General features: G+C 40.7%; 2 protein-coding genes across 2 annotated transcripts; both read left to right on the forward strand.

Annotated features, from left to right (window-relative positions):
• The first annotated feature begins 16 nt into the window (after positions 1-16).
• LOC143634122 (uncharacterized) lies at positions 17-5,013 on the forward strand. The gene is made up of 17 exons (XM_077102288.1): positions 17-226; positions 323-442; positions 841-896; positions 1,002-1,112; positions 1,186-1,284; positions 1,387-1,475; positions 1,566-1,714; positions 1,814-1,957; positions 2,033-2,137; positions 2,227-2,337; positions 2,425-2,532; positions 2,617-2,727; positions 2,818-2,953; positions 3,023-3,437; positions 4,219-4,326; positions 4,811-4,869; positions 4,999-5,013. The coding sequence occupies exons 1-13, from the start codon at positions 17-19 to the stop codon at positions 2,944-2,946; spliced, it is 1,542 nt and encodes a 513-aa protein (XP_076958403.1). The 3' UTR covers positions 2,947-2,953; positions 3,023-3,437; positions 4,219-4,326; positions 4,811-4,869; positions 4,999-5,013.
• Positions 5,014-5,465: 452 nt separating this feature from the next.
• LOC143634144 (uncharacterized) lies at positions 5,466-8,067 on the forward strand. The gene is made up of 3 exons (XM_077102305.1): positions 5,466-6,830; positions 7,530-7,728; positions 7,819-8,067. Exons 1-3 carry the CDS (start codon positions 6,663-6,665, stop codon positions 7,917-7,919), a joined length of 468 nt encoding a protein of 155 aa, XP_076958420.1. The 5' UTR covers positions 5,466-6,662; the 3' UTR covers positions 7,920-8,067.
• Positions 8,068-22,906: the final 14,839 nt, after the last annotated feature.

Here is a 22,906-nt window from a genome sequence, read left to right on the forward strand (position 1 = left end):
AATGTCTTTTTAACCTATGAACAGGTATAATTTTCTTGATAAATCTGTTGGGTTGTCTACTTTGGTTGAGTTAAGAGGCGACCTTGGGATTGATAATAACTCAAGAATTGTTGAGACTCGATTGCCACTGGGTGTTCCGGGATTTGAAGGTCTTCAGATACCAAGGGATACACGAGGTCACGTGTTAAAATTATTAGATGATAACACTGCCCTTGTTCGTTGGGAGGTAAATTATGATTAGTTTGCTCACTTTTTAGTAAATGGCTATATATACTGTATTGTTACTTGGTCTATGCTTACTTTTGCATTATTTTATATGAAGTACACTCAATCTGGAGTTCTAGTGCTGCTTTTGCGTGTGGCACAAGAAATGTATCCGGATGGTTCTGAAGAAGTACTTGTTATCCTTGATTTGATCAGTCGACTTGTCACTTTTAACAAGGTAAGTTGTACGGTGGTCTTCTTTAAACTTATCTTTTATCTTAATTTGCCAAAATATGGCCCAAAAAACTTCTGTAGTTTCTTGGAAACATTGTAGCCAATACCAAAGCTAGAAACAAAGTATTTCAATAATGTTTTATTTAAATAGATCAGAGATAAAACAAATTTTATTCTAAATGTTGTAATTGAGAGTATATTTGGTATAGCTCTTGGTTGATTGTTTTGACATCAAGAACAATAACCTTATTGGCTATAGGCAGGTAGAATTTGTTAAATATATTCTTACTTTAATTGTGATTTTCAGTAACAATTTGCAAAACCGCTATATATACAAGCATTGTGCAAACTTCTGGTAGTCTAAAAGTACTTTTACAGTGAGCTCACGTGTTTTATGTACAGGCTGTGTGTCATTCTCTGTCGAGTATTGGTGATACATTTCATGGCGAAGATATTAGGTACATAAACAAACTTTCCTTCTCATATTTTTTTCTTGTTATCTAATTAGATATGTCTTGTTATTTATAAGGTAATATCTCGTGTTACATTATTTTTTAATAAAGGTTAAATGTGGCCGAGATAATATGCACTTTGATCAAGAATCTTTCTTCTAACATTAGTGGAGCATTAATGATGTCAAGAGGTGTTAACATTCTAGCTATGATGTTAAATTGGTAAGATTTTTAATTCTTTTCTGTTCATTGGTACTTTAAGGTCTTAATTTTTGTTATCATTATTATGTTGCAGCTCCCCATCTCATGTCACTCCAACTATTCTGAAGACTAATATTTTTGATGTTTCTTTAAGGACGAATTCTTTTAACGATGGCCCTGATGGATTATCAAGGTGTGTTCAGTTGAGATGTTCTCATGTGTTTCACCCATTATATTGGATAATATCAAACCTGCTTTATGTTGAGCTTTACATGTGATGCGTTTTTTTGATCAGTGGCTCCTGGTTGCTTTCTGGAAGACTTGCTAAATTACTAGTTATTGACTGTGAGCATAATGACAGTTCATGCACACTTGCAGTATCAGGCATGCTACATGACCTTAGTAACAGTTATTGTTTCGTTTTGACTTTTGACTTTTCACTTTTTTTTATTGTTAAAAAAATGAGTTTTACAGTGTTGGAGTTCACCATTCAGTTTTTGGAGAGGGGGATAGAAAATGACTTCTTATTGGCTCTTACCGTTTTCTGCATTCAGTATATTCTTTTAAATCATGAATATTGGAAATACAAAGCGAAACAATCTCGTTGGAAGGTGACATTGAAGGTATTTCTGATGGATCGGCACGTTTTAAGAAATTATTAACAAGCTTCTTAAATTGCTCATTTCATTACACATTAAGGCAATTATTGATTATTCTTTTAGGTGCTCGACTTTTTGAAGACATGCATTGTGTCAATCCCACATTTTCCAAAAACGGGAGAGGTTGTTCGTGACTTATTGCTATCTGATTCATCAGTTCACAATGCTCTTTTTCGCATTGTTTGTATAACGACACCAACATTAGAGGTTCACTTTCATTTTCTTTTGTACCCCATTTGTTGACTTCTGGTCAAATATTATAATCTCGCCAACTTCTCGCAGAAACTGTATGTCAGCCGCATGTATGATCTAACAGAAATTGAAGGATTACAGCTAGCAATTTCCTCCATATTGGATATTTTCAGCTTGATTTCTGATCTTTTTAAGGTCCATTTGAATATATTATTTTAATTTATAGTTACTTTCTAGTAAATAATGCGAGTATAAACTGATGTTCAGTCTTACTTTATTTCTAGGATACTTCACCTGGCTACCAAGTTTTTCATCAAGCAGTAATGTCATCTTCAACCAAACCAATTCCTGTGGTTACAGCAATCATTTCTCTTGTATCATTCTTTAGAAATCCTGTAAGGGAGTACAAATATACAATGTATTAAAAATATTAAACAGTTAGTTTTCTTAGTTTAATTTTTTAAAGTTAACTTTATAAACAGAAAATCCAATTGGGTGCTGTGAGTGCTCTCTCTATGTTACTCTTGACAGCTGATGAGTTACAACCATACTTATCTGGAAATGCATGCTTTGGCCTGGATGAAAAACAGGTAAAAAACACATTTCTTTTTTTTCACCGGTTGGTTATTTATATTATTATACCTATTATAACTCTTGTATGCATGATTTATCAGATTGCAGATTTTAGGAATTCTATTATTATGATAATAAGCGACCGATCTTTTTCACATGAAGATCTCATTGTCAATATGTTTAAGATGCTCGCTTCAGCAGCATATTACCAGGTCTGCATTATTTATTTATTTGTTTGTTTGTTTGAATTTGTGAAAGAATCGATCAATAAGTTAGTTAATGTGTAATTGTTCACTATGCAGCCTGCTTTTTTTGTAGCACTAGTTGACTTAAGGATAGTAAAACTGAAGATAAGTCTGTCTCTGTGGAACCCAAGGGAGAAAATATACTTGATTCTCTTTGTTTGTATGTTGAAAAATCCCCTGAAATGATAAAAAGGTATGACTTTTAATAATTCTGATACTTAACAGTCCCATCTCTAAAAACTTATTTTTATTTTATCACCAGTCATCCCAAAATACTGCTGAATTTTTTGGACTTGTTGATGGCATTATGGCAAGGAGCTTCCCAGTTCATTAATATTCTGCACCATTTGAAGAAGCCGGGAAATTTTTTTAAGAAGTTGTCTAGCTGTATTGAAGATCAGCATTTTTTGAGTTCAGACTCGTTAATCTCATCATACAGATATCAATGTCAGTCTGACATTTTGCAAATCATGTCCCTTGAGATGTTTTTGCAAAACAGGTTATCGCACGCTGAGATTATAAAAAAAGATATTGCTGGGAAAGCTAGTAATGGTGAAAAGGCAGAAAATGGTCCAAAAGACATACTATCTAGCTGGTGCAAGAACTCGGTTCTGAACAACCTCATAAAGTCATATGTTTACTGTGAATATGACAATGACAAGTATCTTAAAGGACAGGTAACACTTGAGTGAGATTAATGGCGGAAAGATTTTAGTTTTTTTAGATTTTTTGTTTTTTATTTATATTTTGAGCTATGATTTTTTTTGAATTTTTTTGAGGGGTTTTCTATCAAGATCAAAAACCCTCAAAAAAATATTCAATAATAATAATAAAAGAATTATAACTCAAAATATAAATAATAAACAAAAAAAGTAATAACACTAAAATGTTTCTTATGATGTCCTCGTTCCATAAAAAAAACCCCACCGAGAATCGAACCGAAACCGAAAAAATCGACGAAAATGAAACAAAAAGCCAAAACCGAACCACATCAATCGAAATTGAAAAAATAATCAAAATGAAACTAAAAGAATTCAAACCGAACAAAAACGAAACTGAAAAAACGTACAAAAACGAGTCCGGAATCGACCAAAAAGAAACAAAACCCAACCAGTCCCGTGTGAAAACTCGTGTTGGCTTGAAACCTCAACCGAACCCGTTTCGTGTCGAAACCTGTGTTGTACGAAAACCCGTTCCGATCTGAAGCTTGCCACATTTCCTTAGGACACTAACCCACATCGACCCATTTTTTTGAACTTGTCGACTCATTTTAACCCGAAAATAAAAAGAATAGAATTTCAAATGACTCATTTTGACCCATTTAGTTAAAACCTTTTTCCCAAACCAACCCATTTAATTTTTAAAGCAACTCAAATTGACTCATTTGAAAGGGTTTGGGTCAAGATTGTCACCCCTAATATTATGTTAAAACTTATCTTAATTATGGAAAATCTGCAGGTTTCTGCTGCTCTGTTCTTTGCTCAAGCCTTTTCAAAGTTAAGAAATGGTCACACGGGGAGTTTGTCTGTATCATTAGTTGAGAAAATAAGCATCCTGGGAAAAAAGGTTTGTCTTTTTTCATGTTTGTTTGGTTTATCATATCTGTCTTGCTGTAGCTGTACACAGACACACACACACACACATGTGAGATCTATGTTGAGAACTGCGAGATCTATATCAACTCTTGTACTATATATTATATAATTTGACTAAAATGCATGTAGATTTCAATATTTTTAAGATTTATAATTGTATAATTGATAGTATTTTATTTAAGTGCATTTACATCATATGCACACACACACACACACACACACACATATACATATATATGCATATGTGTGTATTTTTGTTTTAAATTCAGGATAGATTAAATCAAATAAGGATGGGGAGATAAATAAATATTTATTTTTCAGTTTTACATTTTCATTGAGGCGAGGTGTGTACGTCATATGCAAGTTCTTGCGGTTCTCAACATACTATTGGTTCTGAAAAGAACACGGCATACACACACTTTGTTGTCGAGTAACAGCTTCTCTTCATATTGCAGTTACTTGATCTACCTGCATTTTCTGAGTTGGTAACTCAATATGGACAACACGGTTACAGGTACAATTACTGTCATATCTCTCATTAAGCATGTTTTTTGTGAGTGCAATGTTCTCCAACTGCTTTTAACTGTTTATTTTTGCACTGAAAAGAAACATATTGTACTTTGTTGCATATTTCATTTGACAGCGAAGGGAAGGAGCTGACCTATATTACCACATGCATGGAGAATTCGAAGGCCGTAAGTTAGAGCATCAGTTATTTAAACAACTGTTTCAATTCCTTCTAGAATCCACGTTGTTGGAAAGTTACAAGACCAAAGATGTCGATAACTTGTCAATTCATGATAAGGATGTCTTATTATTCGACCACACTCGTCTAGAAAAGGATTTATGCTTAGACTTATGGGGTATTTCAGAATTTAAAGACTCGAAAACAGTTGCACAAACAATGTTGACTTGTTTGAAAGAAGTCAACTCTGTGTTACTGCTCAGTAGTTGCAAACTTTCTGCTTTGAAGTCATTAGCTACCATGCTGCCTATGTATGATGAAAATGTAAGTCCTCATTTAAAAAAAAATAAATTATTTCTTTTTTTCTAATATTATTTCTTTTGTTTTTTCAAGGTTACAAATGGTGGACGACTTTCTGAACAAGTAATAAGTTCTTGTGTTCAACTGATATGTCAGTCTGTTGACCAAGCCACAGAATCATTGACCTTTGACTTTCTTGCAGCTCAAGTGGAATTACTTCAGAATTTTATCAAATTTGTGATAACTCAATCTTTACCATCTTCAATACTCGTTATAAAAACCGTGGGGTCCACTTTAAAAAGATTAAAAGACTTGAAAACCCCGTCATCTATTGACCTTAAACCCACAATCAAGCTTTTACTCACACTTCTTCTCTTAACCATTGGATCAATCAACAATGAATCTGAGACATCAGATCTGTATTTAAGGCTTCTACCAATTCTCTGCAACTTCATTGAACCAAATGACTTTTGTACCCTTTCGTTAGCTACAGTCGATTTACTACTGAAGCGCATCCAATCACCTAGTTTATGGTTCCCCATCCTCCAGAACCATCTGCACGTGCAAACTATCGTTAAAAAGCTTCATGATAAAGCGTGCCTACCTTCGGTTCCCGTGATACTAAAACTTTTTTTGACATTTTCACATGTGAAAGAAGGTGCCGAGATACTAGCTAACACCGGATTCTTCTCGTCTTTAAGGGCATTATTGGAAAACGGAAGCGAGTCTGAAAAGGTGGAAACCGAAAATTCTGACCGTGTATGGGGTCTCGGATCGGCTGTCTTGTCGATGATTATCTACTCGTTAAAGGACAGTTATTCGTCTTTTCCCGATATGGTCGATTATGTCATTTCTTGTTTTATATTGGAGAAATCAGATTGTGTTTCTAATTGTTTGACCACACCAAACTTCCCGCCCGATGTTATTGACCGAAAAAAACGAGCGCGTTCTCATAAAAAACAACTTAGTTTGACCGATCTTAAGGAAACGCAACATACCCTCGTGCTAATATGCGTGCTAGCCAAACATCACAACGTGTGGAGTAAAATAATAAAAGAAATGGATCCTCAGTTACGGGAAATGAGTATTCATTTACTATCTTTTATCAGTAAAGGCCCGCGTTTTGCAGAACACAATCGGGTCGGTTCGTTACTTTGTCATCCAGTTCGTAAAGGAGAGTTTGAGTGGGACAAGAAACCGTCTCTTGTAACAGCAAAAGTGGTTGGTTTTCTGTTTCTTCTGTTGAAACATTATCATCTTCGACTGCACTTGTAGTGGTTAAAGACACGCCAGGTGGAAACATTGGTGTTCCTCATCAAACAATGTTTTCAGATATGGTTGCAGTTGAGGTTTACAGAATTGCGTTTTATCTTTTAAGTTTTTTGTGTCTGCAAGCTGCCGCTGCTGCTAAACGAGCCGAGGAATTAGGGTTTGTTGATGTGGCTCATTTTCCTGATCTGCCCATGCCTGATATCTTACATGGTTTTCAGGTACTCGGTTTACTATCACAACTTGATTTTAGTCGTTGACTTGTAAGTTGTAACTAAGGAATTACTACACTTATTAATGATTTGTAAGTTGGCTTTGAGTCAACTCATAAGTAGGGGTGTAAACGAGCTGAGCCAAGCCTTAGCTCTTCTAAGCTTGAGTTCTGCTCATTAAAGTTAGATTGGCTCGAGCTTGGCTTGATTCGAGTCTTATATATGTATTAATATGTAATTAAAGTGGTAAATTCAAACCAAACCATAATGTATTTTTATATTTTATATATATACATATATAGTTTAAAGTTTTGTATTATTTATGACGCCTTCCGGTTAATGAACGAGTAAGGCGACTGGATCACTCTCTGATCCAGTTCTGTAAACATTGCTTATGAAGTTCAAGTGCGACTTGTTAATAATTTTCAAGCTCGAGCTTGTTTTATTTTGGTATTGACTTAATATTTAATATTTTATTTACATACAATTGAAACTTTATACACAATAATATTTATTATATAGTCATACATTTATTACATATAATTAAAAATTCTTTTGATCATGTATATAATGGGCTGGTTAGTCAAACTCGGTATGTGAAGCTCAAGACTTGAGTTGGTTTATTAAACTAGCTACAGTTTGTTTTAGCTCATCTCAAGTAGTTCACAAGGGTCGTTTGATAACGGGTTTTTGTTATCCGGAAAACAGGATCAAGGAATTAGTGTTGTTAGGGAGTTATGTGAAACCAACAAGATGACATCAGAAATAAGGAGTGTCTGCATCTTACTGCTACAAATAGTTGAAAAAAGTTTATATTTGGAATTCTGCGTTTCACAAGTTTGCGGTATAAGACCAGTAATGGGACGGATTGAAGATTTCTCAAAGGAAATCAAATTATTGTTTGCAGGTACTTTATAATTGTTATTATTAATATTATTATAGATTTATTATATATTTTTGTGAATTTGAGTTAGAATTGTTATTATTATGCATGCAGCAACAACAGGGCATGTCTTTCTTGAAGAAACAGTGAAGTCGTTGAAGCAAATAACATCGTATGTTTACCCGGGATTGTTACAGACCGAAGGGTGCTTGTGATCTAACTTTGAGTTTCGGTTTTGTTGATTTGAGGATCATTACTGATCAATGGCGAACGAACTGTGTAACTGTTGTAGATTTATTTTAAGGAAGGATATTTTATTGATAGATATTAATATTATAATAGTTGATACTTTGGTATGTGAAACATGATGGTGGTGCATGAGAATTGGATTCTGAGGCGTTTGGAGTGGTCTAAGGGAGAGATGCTTTTTGTGAATGGCGGAAATGTAAAGTGAAATGATGCTTTTCCATGTATTACGGATTATGTGTCATTGTTTTCCATGCCATGCCCACACTGTTCAATCATAATTATAACAAAATTCTGAAATGATAAAAGGTAAGAACATCTCCACCCCGGGCAGTGGCGAATCTTGGAATTTTTTCTAGTGGGTTCACTATTCCGTTCGGTTTGACAGTTTCGGGTGGCTAAGGTTCATCACACGATAAAAATACGATACTGTAACAAAAAACAAACATCTTTATTAAAGCATTCACATATTACTGAATTATAGATTAAGATGAATTGTTAGTAATGTTTAGCAAGCTGTTAGTAATGTTTAGCAAGTATTTTACCACAAATAATTGTAATATATATATTAGATTTTTTTACCCTGCACATTGTTCTATATTTATATCCAATTACCACAAAATAACTTTAAAACTTGCGCATATTAGGATCCCCACGTACCTGCACATTGTTATAACTTTCAAATCAGTTTATAACTAGTTAAAAGAAAAGAAATAAAATTAAACTAAAAAAAGGAAAAAAATGGTATGCAAATGTGAATCGAACACGGATTCTTAGATTAGCAAGTTGCAATGTTTACCACTAGACCGAAGTTTCACCTTGTACATGTGTTCACTCATAAAATATATGTGGGTTCACTTTCATATTTTATATAGGTATTCTATATAAAATCCGAAACTCAGTGGGTTCCCGTGAACCCGGTCTCGTATACGTAGATCTGCCCATGATCCCGGGCCTGGCTGCCGTCCGTGACCAAGGGCGGGTTATAAGAAAGGTTGGCCCGGGTTAGGTTTTTTTTATACATGTTTGATGTTTTAAATAGAGTGGATTTCTATAGGTCGTGTATGGGTATTAATGACTTATTCACTACAATTTTTTTAAATTTAAATTTTTTTAAGTGTAATAATTAGTTGAAATAAATAAAAAAAAATAATGTTTTAATTTTAAAAAGGGTTGATGTATCTAATTTTACACTATTTTTTTCTATTATCTATTATATAGTGCGTTAATTTTTAAAAAAATTGTTTGTTAACAAATTATTTGTTTGTTAAAATGGGTGGATTAAATTTTTAAGAATATTGTTACTGTTACTACTACTATTAATATAATAATAATAATAATAATATGGTTTTATTATAAAAAATGTGGTTTGTGGTTATAACAAATAGATGTAAAATGAGTGGTGATGTAGAAATGTTAAGAAACGTATGACATTTGTAAGGTTTTAAAGAAAATGAGTAAAAATTCGTTGACAACGCACGATTAAGAAACGTATGACATTTGCAAATCCCGTCATGGTACCGAAATCCAACAAACAATGGCGCATGTGCATAGATTTAAAGACCTAAACAAAGCATGCCCCAAGGATTGTTACCCGTTACCCGAAATTGACCTTAAGGTAGATTCGTTAGCACCGTTTCGCCTTAAATGCTTCCTTGATGCGTATAAGGGATACCATCAAATCCACATGGCCGTTGACGATCAGGACAAAACCGCATTTCGGACGCCCGATGGCACATTTTGTTACCAAATGATGCCATTCGGACTTAAGAATGCTGGGTCCACGTACCAACGCCTGATGGACAAAGAGTTCCATGCCCAAATCGGGAGGAACTTAGAAGTTTACATGGATGACTTGGTCATCAAAAGCCTTGAGCCAGAGGCGATGTTGACAGACATCGAAGAAACTTTCAACACGCTCAGAAAAATAAACATGAAGCTCAACCCGAGCAAGTGTTTCTTTGGGATGGAAAAAGGGAAGTTCTTAGGAGTCATCGTTACCAAAGATGGCTTCAGAGCGAACCCTGAAAAGGTCGAAGCCATTATGAAAATGGAATCACCTACTACCATCAAACAGGGTCAGACACTGAATGGACGACTAGTCGCACTTAACCGCTTTTTGGCAAACCATGCGGATAGGTCGTTACCATTCGTGTCAACATTGAGAAATTGCTTGAAGAAAACGCACTTCCGCTGGACACCAGAAGCGGAAGCAGCTTTTCAAGAGATTCGGTCACGCTTGATCGAACTCCCAACGCTCACAGCACCAGAAGTGGGGGAGGAATTAATTCTCTACCTCTCCGCCACAGACAGAGCAACCGAGGCAGTCTTACTAGTAGAACGAAAAGGCATCCAGATGCCCATCTACTATGTAAGCCGCGTCTTAACGGACGTGGAAACCCGGTACTCTACCCTGGAAAAATTAGTCTTAGCACTTGTACAGGCTTCACGCAGGCTAAGACGATATTTCCAAGGTCACCCAATCACCATTCTCACCAACTTCAAACTTGCAAAAGTTCTAGGCAAACCCGAGTTGTCGGGACGCCTAGCCAAATGGGCAATTGAGTTGGGGGAATACGCGATAAAGTACAAGCCAAGGCCAGCCATAAAAGGCCAGGTCTTGGCCGACTTTATTGCGGAAGTCCCCGCATCGCGGGAAAAAGAGTGCCAAGAAGAGGCTCAACTCTCTCCAGCACAAGACATTAACGATGTCTGGCGACTCTATACTGATGGAGCAGCCAACAGCGAAGGTTCAGGCGCAGGGTTGAAACTAATTAACCCGGCAGGCCAAGAATACACTTACGCTATTCGGCTTGATTTCCCAAGTACGAACAATGAAGCGGAGTACGAAGCATTCTTGGCCGGATTAAGAATTGCGCGTAAGATGGGAGTGAAAAACTTGGAAGCCCACGTGGACTCCATGCTAGTAGCCAACCAGATAAACGGGACGTACACGGCCGTGAATGACATAATGGCCCTGTACCTTGCGCAAGCCAAAACCCTTATGCGCGATTTTAACGATTGCAAAGTTGTGCACATCAAGCGAAGCGAAAACAAATCTGCGGATGCGTTAAGCAAGCTTGCATCGTTAGCCTTCAACCACTTGGGAAAGGACATCCGCGTTGAACTTCTTGGAGCACCATCAGTCCCGCACAAGGAAATTTGTGTCATCCAAACCGGCACGGGAACATGGATGACACCAATCATAAATTACCTTGCAGCGGGTATACTACCAGAGTCGAAGACACAGGCAAGAAAGATACGCTGTAAATCACTGAACTATCAACTTGTTGATGACATACTTTACAGGCGTAACTTTCTTGGCCCACTCCTCAGATGCGTTGACGACCAAGATGCCGACTACCTCCTAAGGGAAGTACACGAAGGCATCTGTGGAGTACACGCAGGTCCACGCGCAGTTGTAGCTAAGCTAAACAACGCGGGATACTTTTGACTGGGGATGCACACGGATGCGCTGGCCTACATCAGAAAATGTAGGTCCTGCCAGCTTTACGCACCCAACACGCATCGCCCGAAGAACGAACTTGTTCCAGTCACTTCTTCATGGCCATTCCAGAAGTGGGCCATCGATGTGACAGGCCCATTTCCCACAGCAGCAGGGAACGTTCAGTTCCTAGTGGTAGCCATCGACTACTTCACCAAGTGGATAGAAGCAAAACTCTTAGCCCAAACAACCACAAAACATATCAAAAAATTTAATTGGGAATTTATTATTTGTCGTTTTGGACTTCCACAGAATTTGGTGAGCGATAACGGCACCAACTTTGCTGACCAGAAGCTACAAAAGTGGCTGAAAGAGCTTCAAATCACCCACAGCTTTACCTCAGTGGCACACCCGCAGGGTAATGGTGAGGTGGAAAGAGCAAACAAGAGCATCGTCGACGGCATAAAGAAAAGACTCTTGGAGCATAGATCCTGCTGGGTGGACGAAGTTCCAAATGTCCTTTGGGCAAACAGAACGCTGAAAAAAGCAAGCACGGGCGAGACTCCGTTCAGCCTCACCTATGGCACTGAAGCCATGGTTCCAGTCGAGATTGGTCTACCCTCACCAAGAGTCATAGCTCAACCAGAAGACAATGATGCTGAAAGACGGTTAGACCTTATGCTAACCGAAGAGCGCAGAGACCTAGCCGCAGCGAGTGAAGAGAACTACAAGCAACAAATGCAAAAGTACTACAACACGCGGGTGAAACTCTACAACTTCAATGTCGGAGACTACATACTGCGTAACAATGAGGCTTCGAACCAAGAGCGCCCAGGAAAGCTGGCCCCGGTCTGGGAAGGGCCATACATTATTAAAGAAGTTTTGGGAAAGGACGCATACCGGCTCGAAAGGCTCGATGGCACCCCCATCCCAAGAACATGGAATGGAGCTCAATTACGCAGATATTACATGTAGATCAATTCCAAACTTGTAAAGAAAAGGCCTAGAGCCACTTCTAATGGAAATGATTCTCCTTATCACATTGTGTTGATAGCCTTACCTTTATACTTATGAACTGACCACACTGATATGCCGGTATTCACCGCATAAATAAGTGATGGAGGAAGTAAGTCGTTGCGTGTGGAAAGCGGCACAACCCGCATAAACACAAAAAACAGTAAATATTTCTAAGGGGAAGATGAGGAAAACCTTCACGCAGGTCAGATATGTCAGATATAGATAAAGTTTGGTCATCCTACTAAGTGAAAGTGACGGTCCTACCCGCACAATCATGATAGAGGAAACAGAACATTAACCTATTATCTAACACGCGTCGAAAGGTTAACTTATTCAAAACACTTAGAAAATTGCTAAGTTAAACTAAAATATGCATGAGCAAATCATATAATGTTTACAAGGCAAGACGTTAACAAAACATTTATATTCACAATAAAAGTTGTTCAAACATTACAAAATGGCTAGGTATCTACCCGCCTACAAAAAATACAAATATATCCTAACGGTTGGAAGAAATCTCAAGATTCAAGCTTCGGGACCACTTCCTCCAAACCCACTTGAACCCGCACCATCAGTCGGCTGCGGCGGTTCGAGGAAAGCTTTGAGAACAGCTAGCCCGTCATCAGCAGCAGCAACTTCATTCACCTTCTCCACAACCGGATGCGGGAAGGCAGCATACTGGTTCACAACTTGGTCATAGGCAGCTTCAGTATCAACATCGTGTAAAGGAAAATTGGAAGGCGGGATGCCTTTCTCTGCAAATCCTAGACCAAGCAAGAAACCAGCCTTCTCCCCATCCTCATGAGAAGCATTGAGGGCTGCGCTCATGGCATCATCATAGGATGTGTTCGCGAATATCCGATGCACAATCTACAATAAAAAATATATATCAAAAACTTTTCTAAGTATAAAGAAAAGCGCAAAGCAAAGAAATTATGGAGCTATGCGTACCTGCGGCAACGATTCTCGTAGAAGCCAATCCTTATTGGATAGAGCTTCTTGAAGGGTAGCTTGAGCTTGATCGCGGGCGCGTTCGGCTTCATTCTTGTTGAGGTTGGCAAGCAACACGTCCTTGGCAGCAGCCTCTTCAACGCCTTTAAGCTTGCGCTCAGTGCGATCAAGCACAGCCCTCTGATCCAAGAGCTCCTGTAGCTTCTTGGAATCCTCTAAAGCCAAAGCCTCATGAGCCTGCTGAAGCTTCTCCAGTTTGCCTTTAAGCTCTTCATTCTCAGCGCGCAGAGGCTCAACAACGGCTTCAACTTTGGTGGCCCTTTCGGTCGCATTACGCGCAGTTTCCTTGGCTAACCTAAGCTGTTCGTTAACAGCTTGAGTAGCCTTGGAACGGGCCTCATGCCTGGCTTGGATCTCGGCCTCAAGGTCCTTGAAGGCCTTTTCTTTTTCAGCAGCGGTGGCGGCAAGCTTCTTGTTCTCCTCCCGCAGCGATCGCACCTGAGCCACCTCCAGGCTACGCGCAGTCTTTAACTTGTCGTTTTCACGACAAAGTAACTCGACACGCGGCTGCATCCGGGCGAGAAGAATTCGAAGCTCGTTGGACAACCTGCCCTCCTGGTAGCTAGCCATAGCCTCCCCCAGTGCACCGCTTGGAGCGGCATGGCGCGCCCAGTCGACGCAGTCTGCAGCCGTCCTGAGAGTCGTGCCTCGGCGGATATTCCACCTTGGCGCATAGACCTCATTGGAATCTGAAACTGCAACAAAAAACAGTTAAGAAAAAATGAATCAGGAGGAATAACAGGCCAAAGTAACCCCACGCACCTGTAGGGTCGATAACAGGCCGATAGCCGCTTAACCCATCACCTGAACCTAAAGGATATCCATCCAAGAGGTCAAGGAGATGGGAAGAAGGCAAAGGTTGGACTCTCTCATCAACAGAGGTAAGTCTAGAGGTCCCAACTCTAAACATACCTGAAGAACTGGCCCCAACAGAGGTAGTCGCTGACGCCGAATGTGACAATGCAGAAGCCATTGAGGTAGAGACCATTGGAGATGAACTCATTTGAGATGAACTCATAACCGTAGTAGCCGCCGCAGATGAGCTCGCGGAAAAAGTCACCGCCGGTCCGGTGAAGGATGTAGTAAAGATGGCACTGACGGCCGGCGGAGATGACGTCATAACTGGAACAGTTGCTTCAACAGTATGAGCAACTGAACCAGCACCAGAAACAGGCGCAGCCGCCTGGGTCATCGCCTCGGATAGGTTGACCAAACCTATCGTCGTGGGTCCTGAACCGCTTCCTCCCGCACCGCTCTCGAAAGCGGATAAGTCCACTCCTGCATGAAGAAAAACAAAAGATATTAAAAACAAAGGCGGAAGGAAATGCGGAAAAGGTACACAAAAAATATACTTACTGGCTTTCTTGATCCTGAAAAACCTGACAGGCGGAGATAGACCCGATGAAACTGGCCTCTTCGCGCCAGTCACCTTCGCAGCGCTTGGTGGCTCAGAAGTGACAGTCGTTGTCTCAACCTCTGAGACAATGGTCTCGTCACCACCACCAAGGTTCCCCGCAGCCTCCTCACTTTCAGTCTCGGAATCAGACTGATTCCCCAGGTCGACGACGAAAGCAACCTTCGCCTTGCCCTTCACGCTAGTAGCCTTCTTCTTCCTCACAAAGAAAGGCCCATCTGCAGATCCCTCATCAGAAGATGACAAAATCAGAGGAATTCCAGCAGAAGTTTGAGCATGGAGATGACGAGGATTAAAGAACTCCTTACCTGGCCGAGTGGCGCTTAAAATTTCGTGGCCCGGCGGGTAGACCTCTACGAATCTATCCGCCGTCTGCTCCAATATGGGCAACTCGTTCTCATCGAGATCACGAGTACCCAACCGTGCGGGACCACCAGTCTCCCGCGGATGCAAGAGCGACTGTAAGTCGTTCCCCTCTGAAATAAAAAAGATAATGTTAGAAGAAAATCCTAAACCAACACAAAAGACGGAGCATACCGTAAGGAATATAGTTCAAACCGTATTCAAGGACGATGGGTATTTGCGGCGTCCGAGACCCAGCATCCTTCCACACGCGGCTCATCCCAAGCATCACCATCCCAGACTCCGCGAAGCGATAAACCGGAGTCTGGATCTGGGAGATCTTGGCGAACCATTACGTCTCCTGGTAATTGGAGGCGTGAAGGTTAGGGAGTGCCCTCCCATTCTTGAACGTCATCGCGATGGGGACGACGCGAGCGGAGAGGCAGAAAAACTCCCGCTTCCAAGAACGAAGACTACGCTCAGTAGCGCAGATCTTCAACCCCTTGATCCGAGTAACAAGGGTATACCAGCCCTGGATGCACCTCCAGGTGTTGAAGGTCATCAGACGGTCGACGCGGGGCTCAATGTCCAAAATACGGCACACCCATTCGAAATGGCGAACTTTAGCAATCGCCATTGGGTGCACCTCCGTCAAATGAACACCGTGTTTCTCCAGAACACGGTACACGAACTTCGTTAATGGGAATCTTAGATTCCCATATAGGAAGACCGAAGCGTAAACCCCTATCTTGCCCTTAGGGGCATCGTACACCGTCTGGTTGGGCTCCGGAAACTCTGGCTCATACGGCTCCAGCATGAACTTGTTGACGATGTAATGGTATACATCGACAGAAAGAGTACACTGGCACTCGCCAGCAGTACTCTTATCATCCTTATCGGACGTAGACGTCGGGTTCTCGAGGTAAACGTCAGACTCCTCGACGTTAACCTCAGGATCATGAGTAGAAGACATTTTTTAAATGTTAAAGAAAGCGGTTTCAGGAGAATGCTCGCCGGAAAAGATGAGTATTCGCCGGAAATCGCTTAAAAGGAAAAGAAGAGTGAAGTGAAGGTATGGGATGAGATACACCCTCTCCCCCCTTATATACTCATCGCAATGAATGCGATGAATTTAATGCGGAGGAGAGAGAGAGAGCGCAGGTGCAATGAAACGGCGACACGTGTGGATAAAGCAAGCTGGCAACAGGTGTCGGAATGGCGCGTGACATGAAACTCGCGCCCACGCGCCTGAAAAAGCGTCCTGATTGACCACATGCTGTCACGTTGTCATAACTTCCTGCACGTCCTGAAACCGTCAGAAGACGCCAACGTCCCTTCAACCGTTTGGACTGTCCTTATCCTTTCACCAACTCTCCGAATTCCAAAAAGATTCAAAAATAAGAGGGAATATACCCCCTTACATTGGAAAACAAGAAACCGTAAGACAAGTGCGGGTACAGTGTCAAGGCGAAACCCTTCACATACTTAGCACCTGCAGGGAATTGAAACCAAGAAGGATCTTATGGGCCATGCTTGCGGAAAGAGAAATAGCACCCCCGCATGGTGGGAACGTTGAGAACTAGATTGTTTGAAGCTTCAAGGTGGAATTGGTTGTTTAACATAACTGATCACTATGTCAAACTACCAAAACCTCGTGGAGAATCTACACAAGTGAAACTCAACGCTCCCGACTTGCGAGGAGGTTACACACCTACCCGCATCATACTTGCGAGGAATTTCTGCAAGTGACATTAGGAAAACTGCGGGAAGAATCCCCACGGAAAACCTTAAAAAACGAAAAACCCTTTTCAAAACCCCTTGCTTAAAGTCCAAAAGTTCCCCTCATTAACAATTCATGAGAAGAACAATGGACTGGGGGGACTTGAAGAGGTAGGTCCCAGCAAAGCCATGTTGGACCCGCAAGACTCACCTTGAAGAGGGACGTCTGCGCAAAGACCAACTGGATCCGCAGGACCCACCATGCTCAGAGAAATGAAGACCTTACACGCAATAAAGCCAGCTGTTCCCGCAGGAAAGCCTCCATTGGTAAAGTACCCTGCCTGTTCCCGCAGCTGCAGATACAAGCCAAGAAGGAGGGCTACTGTCACACCCCGACCAAAGGCGGATTATACATCGGGGTGCCACATTGTTTCATTACCCGTGACACTATTGGGTGTCAATATTTATTAATACACATTTATCGCGCGCGCGCAGCGCAACACAAGATAACATAAATCAACAAAAATCATATATTATAAAGCAAAGTATTCGATCAACATAAACTTGTCTTGATACATTTTAATCTAGGTCCAAAATAAAAGAAAACTTCCTACGTGTCCACAAGCTCCAAAACAGCTACTGCAAACCTGAACATGTGTTAAAATAAACGTCAAACACTTGCGTGTTGGTGAGAAATCAAGTTTAATGCAATACAGTAAATCTGCGCGCAACACGTGTATGTCTAGAGTTTAGCAAGGGTGTAATCAGATTGTGATCAAGCCTAAGATAGATCATAGCTCATAGTTCAATCCGTGCTCCCAATTGAGCACAAAAACGAGAAAACATACTGTGCAAGTGTAAACAAAGAAAACCGTAAACGATAGGTCTCCCGTGTTCATCCAATGGATCCATGAAAACTTCGGAATAGGCCGAACAAAGCGGTTAATGATACACACATACAAATAACAGCCAAGTAAACATCCTCAACACATGGGATACTGCGCGACTAAAGTTCATAAACAGTTTAAGACTCTAAGTTTGTATGAACACATGAACATCCCAAAACATTAAAAATAAAAAAGGGATTAGGTACGAGATAACTCACATGATAAACGGTGCGATGAAGATAAATAAGGCAAGAACCAAACAAGCAAAGTTAACCTATAAATAAGATTATCGGTTTAACGATTGGTTTTAGTGTCTTGATTATAACTAACCATAGGTAATATGCATCGATTACTTAAACAAATTATAAACATTTACTAACCGAGATCTGGGCAGAAAAGAAGAGAAAGAAAAACAGAGGCAAGGAGAGCTGGAGTTATGTTGACGGCTGCGCTGCGAGGATCTTCAGCAGGGAGAAGGAGAAGAGATTAAGTGTCTGTGTGTGAAATGTTAAAGAAAATGGCTGGGTATAAATAGGCAAACCCTAGGGAACACAATCCCGGAAAAAGGGGAAAATATCTCACCAAATCTAAGCAAAAGATATGGCAGCAGGAAAAGGGGAAAAAAAGCTGTCAGGTTACTGTTCACAGCACATGGGATATGTCAGGCAAACACTGTTCAAGATAAGGAAAAGAAGATCTCAAAAGATATTGTCAGTCACCTTTTTCTGTCAACCAATAGGATTGACGCGCATGCTGCGCCGAAAGTAACTTTTCAGACACAAAGCAAGTTAGGTCAACAGCACAAAAGATAAGATATCACCAAAGGTAAACGGCTGGATAAATCAAGATAAAAGACACAAGACTTAGCGCGAGAAAGCTGAGTGCGCGAGCGCGAAGGCACACACAGAAGGCTGACACAGACAAACCTTAGCGCGCTGCGGGAAGAACCACAAATCCTTAGCGCGTCGCGGAACGAACTGATCCTTAGCGCGTCGCGGGAAGAACATAAATCCTTAGCGCGTCGCGGGAAGAATTACAATTCTTAGCGCGCTGCGAGAAGAACTACAAATTTACAGCGTGTCGCGGGAGGATCTACAATTCTTAGCGCGTCGCGCGGAGAAGTATCATTCTTAGCGCGCCGCGGGAAGAACTATAGTTCCTAGCGCGTAGCGCAGGAACAGTCAATCTTCACGCAGGCTTCCTTGTAAGGAGTTTAGCGCGTGGAGCTGCGCAGACATCCTTAGGCGGGAAGAGCCAAAGGACAAGCAAGGAGTTAAGAGAAAAAGGGGTTCAAGGCTCAAGGGTTAAACAAAGGGGGGGGGGGGGGGATGGCGACAAGAGAAAAGAAGGCGGGACGGCGGAAAGAAAAGAGAAGAAGAGGAAGGAGAGGCGGAAGAAACATTTTAAAAATATATATATACATAAAGATTTATTAAAGGTTAGATTTATAAAGATTATAATTAATTTTTAAATCATAAAAAGAATCGGATCAGAAAACGGGTATCTGGGTCGGGTCGGATTCGGGCAGATGTTACAGTCTCCCCTACTTTAAGAAATTTCGTCCCGAAATTTATCTCGAAGTAGGATGCGCAAAGAAAAGGTACGGGGATAAGGTCGATCAAAAAAAAAAAAAAAAAAAAAAAAAAAAAATCGTTTTCATTAAGGTTAAGCGTGCAATCCATGATTATAAAGTTTATTAAAATAGTTTCGCCATTAGCCAATTCAACAAGTTTTCCTTAAGTTAATGCGCGGGTCGCGCGAGCTTCTGCTCAAACGCGCGAGAAATAAAACTTCTATCGGCACCAGTAACAAAAAGTATAGATGCATAATGCCCGTTAAAAAAAAATGTACCATTAACTACGTCATTAATCGCTTGCGCTTGGTGCGCGGTTATATTAAAAGTTTGTCAGCGCGTCACTTGGTTCGAAATTTGGTTCACCGGATTCGCTTGCGTAATCTGTACTTGTAGCCTCGGGCACGCGTTCCGGAAATGACTGGGATCACCGCAGTTAAAGCACGATCTTGGTTGGGGATTCTGGTATGTTGGTTGTGGGTTATGCGGGTAGGTTGGTGGTGTTTGCACAATTGGGTTGGCGGGAGGGACTCTACAGTACTCAGCAGAGTGACCAGCGCGGCCACATTGGTTACATTGCCTACACGAGGCTTGAGTTGGGTGATGAAATTTACAGGTTGGGCAGAAGGGCTGATTTCCTGTGTAGGGTTTCTTAGTTGGCGGGGTAGGGAGTGCAGGATTAGTTAAGGCATAGTTATGGACTACAGGGGGAGTTGGGTAGGTAGACAGTGGGTTAGGCGCGTATACTGGAGGTTGGTAAAGGGGTTGCTGGACAACGAGTGGGTTAGTAAGCGCGTAAGCTTGATGATTGGTTTTGCGCCTTCGTTTATGGTTTGAGGGTTCTGGCTTGGTTTCTGTTGGTTCTGGGTCAGTCTTGGTGGGTTTGGTCTTTTCAGTTCCCCGCAGGAACAGGGTTCCTGCTCTGACATGGTTGTCGCTGAGCACAGCGGCCAACTCGATGGCGTCAGAGAGGGTTACTGGGTTTCTCGCCCATACAGAATCTTGAATTTCCATGGGAAGACCCCCAAGAAATTTTTCGATGGCTCGGCGGGAAGGGGTAACAAGGTGAGGGACAAGCAAACTTAGTTCGTGGAAGCGCGTCGCGTACTCGCGCGCTTCGCCACTGTACTGCTTCAAGTTCCAGAATTCCTCCTCAAGGCGCTTGACTTCGTTGGGAGGGCAGAATTCTCGCGTCAGAAGTTCCTTGAATTCCTCCCAGAGCATGCTAGAAGCAACCTCTGCGCCACGCGCATGAGCTACTCCGTTCCACCAAGTAAGCGCTCTAGATTCCAGGACACTTGAGGCGTATAAGGTTCGTTGGTTTGGAGGGCAATGGGTATGGAGAAAAGTGTTTTCAATTTTCTCGAGCCACTGGAGCATTATGGTGGCTCCTTCAAGTCCTTTGAATTTCGGAGGGTTACCCGCATTAAAGGATTTAATATTGTAACCAGAGTGGTTGATATTGTTTTGGTTTAAGGCTTGGGCTATCGCGGCGGCCATTTCCTGGGAACGTTGCTGCCTACGTCTGCGCGCGGCTTCTCTCCTCTGATAACGAGCTGATAGTGGAGGCATTCTATAAAAGTTCTAGTTTTAGTTAATATCATGTTATGAGAAACCGTTTTAGCGCAAAGTATAACCTTGTTAAAGCTTGTTTCGCGAAGTTAGTTGCTAACAAAAGTTAAGGTAAAGTAAATGACTTTATATGCAGACTTAATAAAGGTAACAAATTCGAATCGAGAATCGACAATTCATGTATCACCATGACCTTCCGAATTCTCAATTTAAAAAAAAATATACGAGCAAACGGGTATTGGAGATTGACGATTCATGTATCACCATGACTTTTCAATCCTCAATATAAAATATACAAGTAAATAAGCATTGGAGTTTGACAATTCATGTATCACCATGACTTTTCAATCTTCAACTTAAAAATATAAAGTAAATGGGAATTGAAAGTCAACTATTCATGTATCACCATGACTTCTCGGATTTTCAATTCCAACAAACGAACATAAATAAAAATCGAAAGATCGCGGAATAAAACATAAAATCATATACTGCGCAGGCGCGAGCATATTTATAAATAACGAGTAATTAACAATAAGCGCGCAAACACGAGATTTCTCTCATGCGCGAGAGGGGACTTAAGTTTTCTAGGTCGTTACGTCTAACCACCTATCCTAAAGTCAACGAGCTCTGATACCAATCTGTCACACCCCGACCAAAGGCGGATTATACATCGGGGTGCCACATTGTTTCATTACCCGTGACACTATTGGGTGTCAATATTTATTAATACACATTTATCGCGCGCGCGCAGCGCAACACAAGATAACATAAATCAACAAAAATCATATATTATAAAGCAAAGTATTCGATCAACATAAACTTGTCTTGATACATTTTAATCTAGGTCCAAAATAAAAGAAAACTTCCTACGTGTCCACAAGCTCCAAAACAGCTACTGCAAACCTGAACATGTGTTAAAATAAACGTCAAACACTTGCGTGTTGGTGAGAAATCAAGTTTAATGCAATACAGTAAATCTGCGCGCAACACGTGTATGTCTAGAGTTTAGCAAGGGTGTAATCAGATTGTGATCAAGCCTAAGATAGATCATAGCTCATAGTTCAATCCGTGCTCCCAATTGAGCACAAAAACGAGAAAACATACTGTGCAAGTGTAAACAAAGAAAACCGTAAACGATAGGTCTCCCGTGTTCATCCAATGGATCCATGAAAACTTCGGAATAGGCCGAACAAAGCGGTTAATGATACACACATACAAATAACAGCCAAGTAAACATCCTCAACACATGGGATACTGCGCGACTAAAGTTCATAAACAGTTTAAGACTCTAAGTTTGTATGAACACATGAACATCCCAAAACATTAAAAATAAAAAAGGGATTAGGTACGAGATAACTCACATGATAAACGGTGCGATGAAGATAAATAAGGCAAGAACCAAACAAGCAAAGTTAACCTATAAATAAGATTATCGGTTTAACGATTGGTTTTAGTGTCTTGATTATAACTAACCATAGGTAATATGCATCGATTACTTAAACAAATTATAAACATTTACTAACCGAGATCTGGGCAGAAAAGAAGAGAAAGAAAAACAGAGGCAAGGAGAGCTGGAGTTATGTTGACGGCTGCGCTGCGAGGATCTTCAGCAGGGAGAAGGAGAAGAGATTAAGTGTCTGTGTGTGAAATGTTAAAGAAAATGGCTGGGTATAAATAGGCAAACCCTAGGGAACACAATCCCGGAAAAAGGGGAAAATATCTCACCAAATCTAAGCAAAAGATATGGCAGCAGGAAAAGGGGAAAAAAGCTGTCAGGTTACTGTTCACAGCACATGGGATATGTCAGGCAAACACTGTTCAAGATAAGGAAAAGAAGATCTCAAAAGATATTGTCAGTCACCTTTTTCTGTCAACCAATAGGATTGACGCGCATGCTGCGCCGAAAGTAACTTTTCAGACACAAAGCAAGTTAGGTCAACAGCACAAAAGATAAGATATCACCAAAGGTAAACGGC

The sequence above is a fragment of the Bidens hawaiensis genome, unplaced genomic scaffold, assembly GCF_021521415.1.
Source record: "Bidens hawaiensis isolate Kalapana, Puna unplaced genomic scaffold, B.hawaiensis_p1.1 tig00000512_1, whole genome shotgun sequence".
Taxonomy (NCBI): Eukaryota; Viridiplantae; Streptophyta; class Magnoliopsida; order Asterales; family Asteraceae; genus Bidens; species Bidens hawaiensis.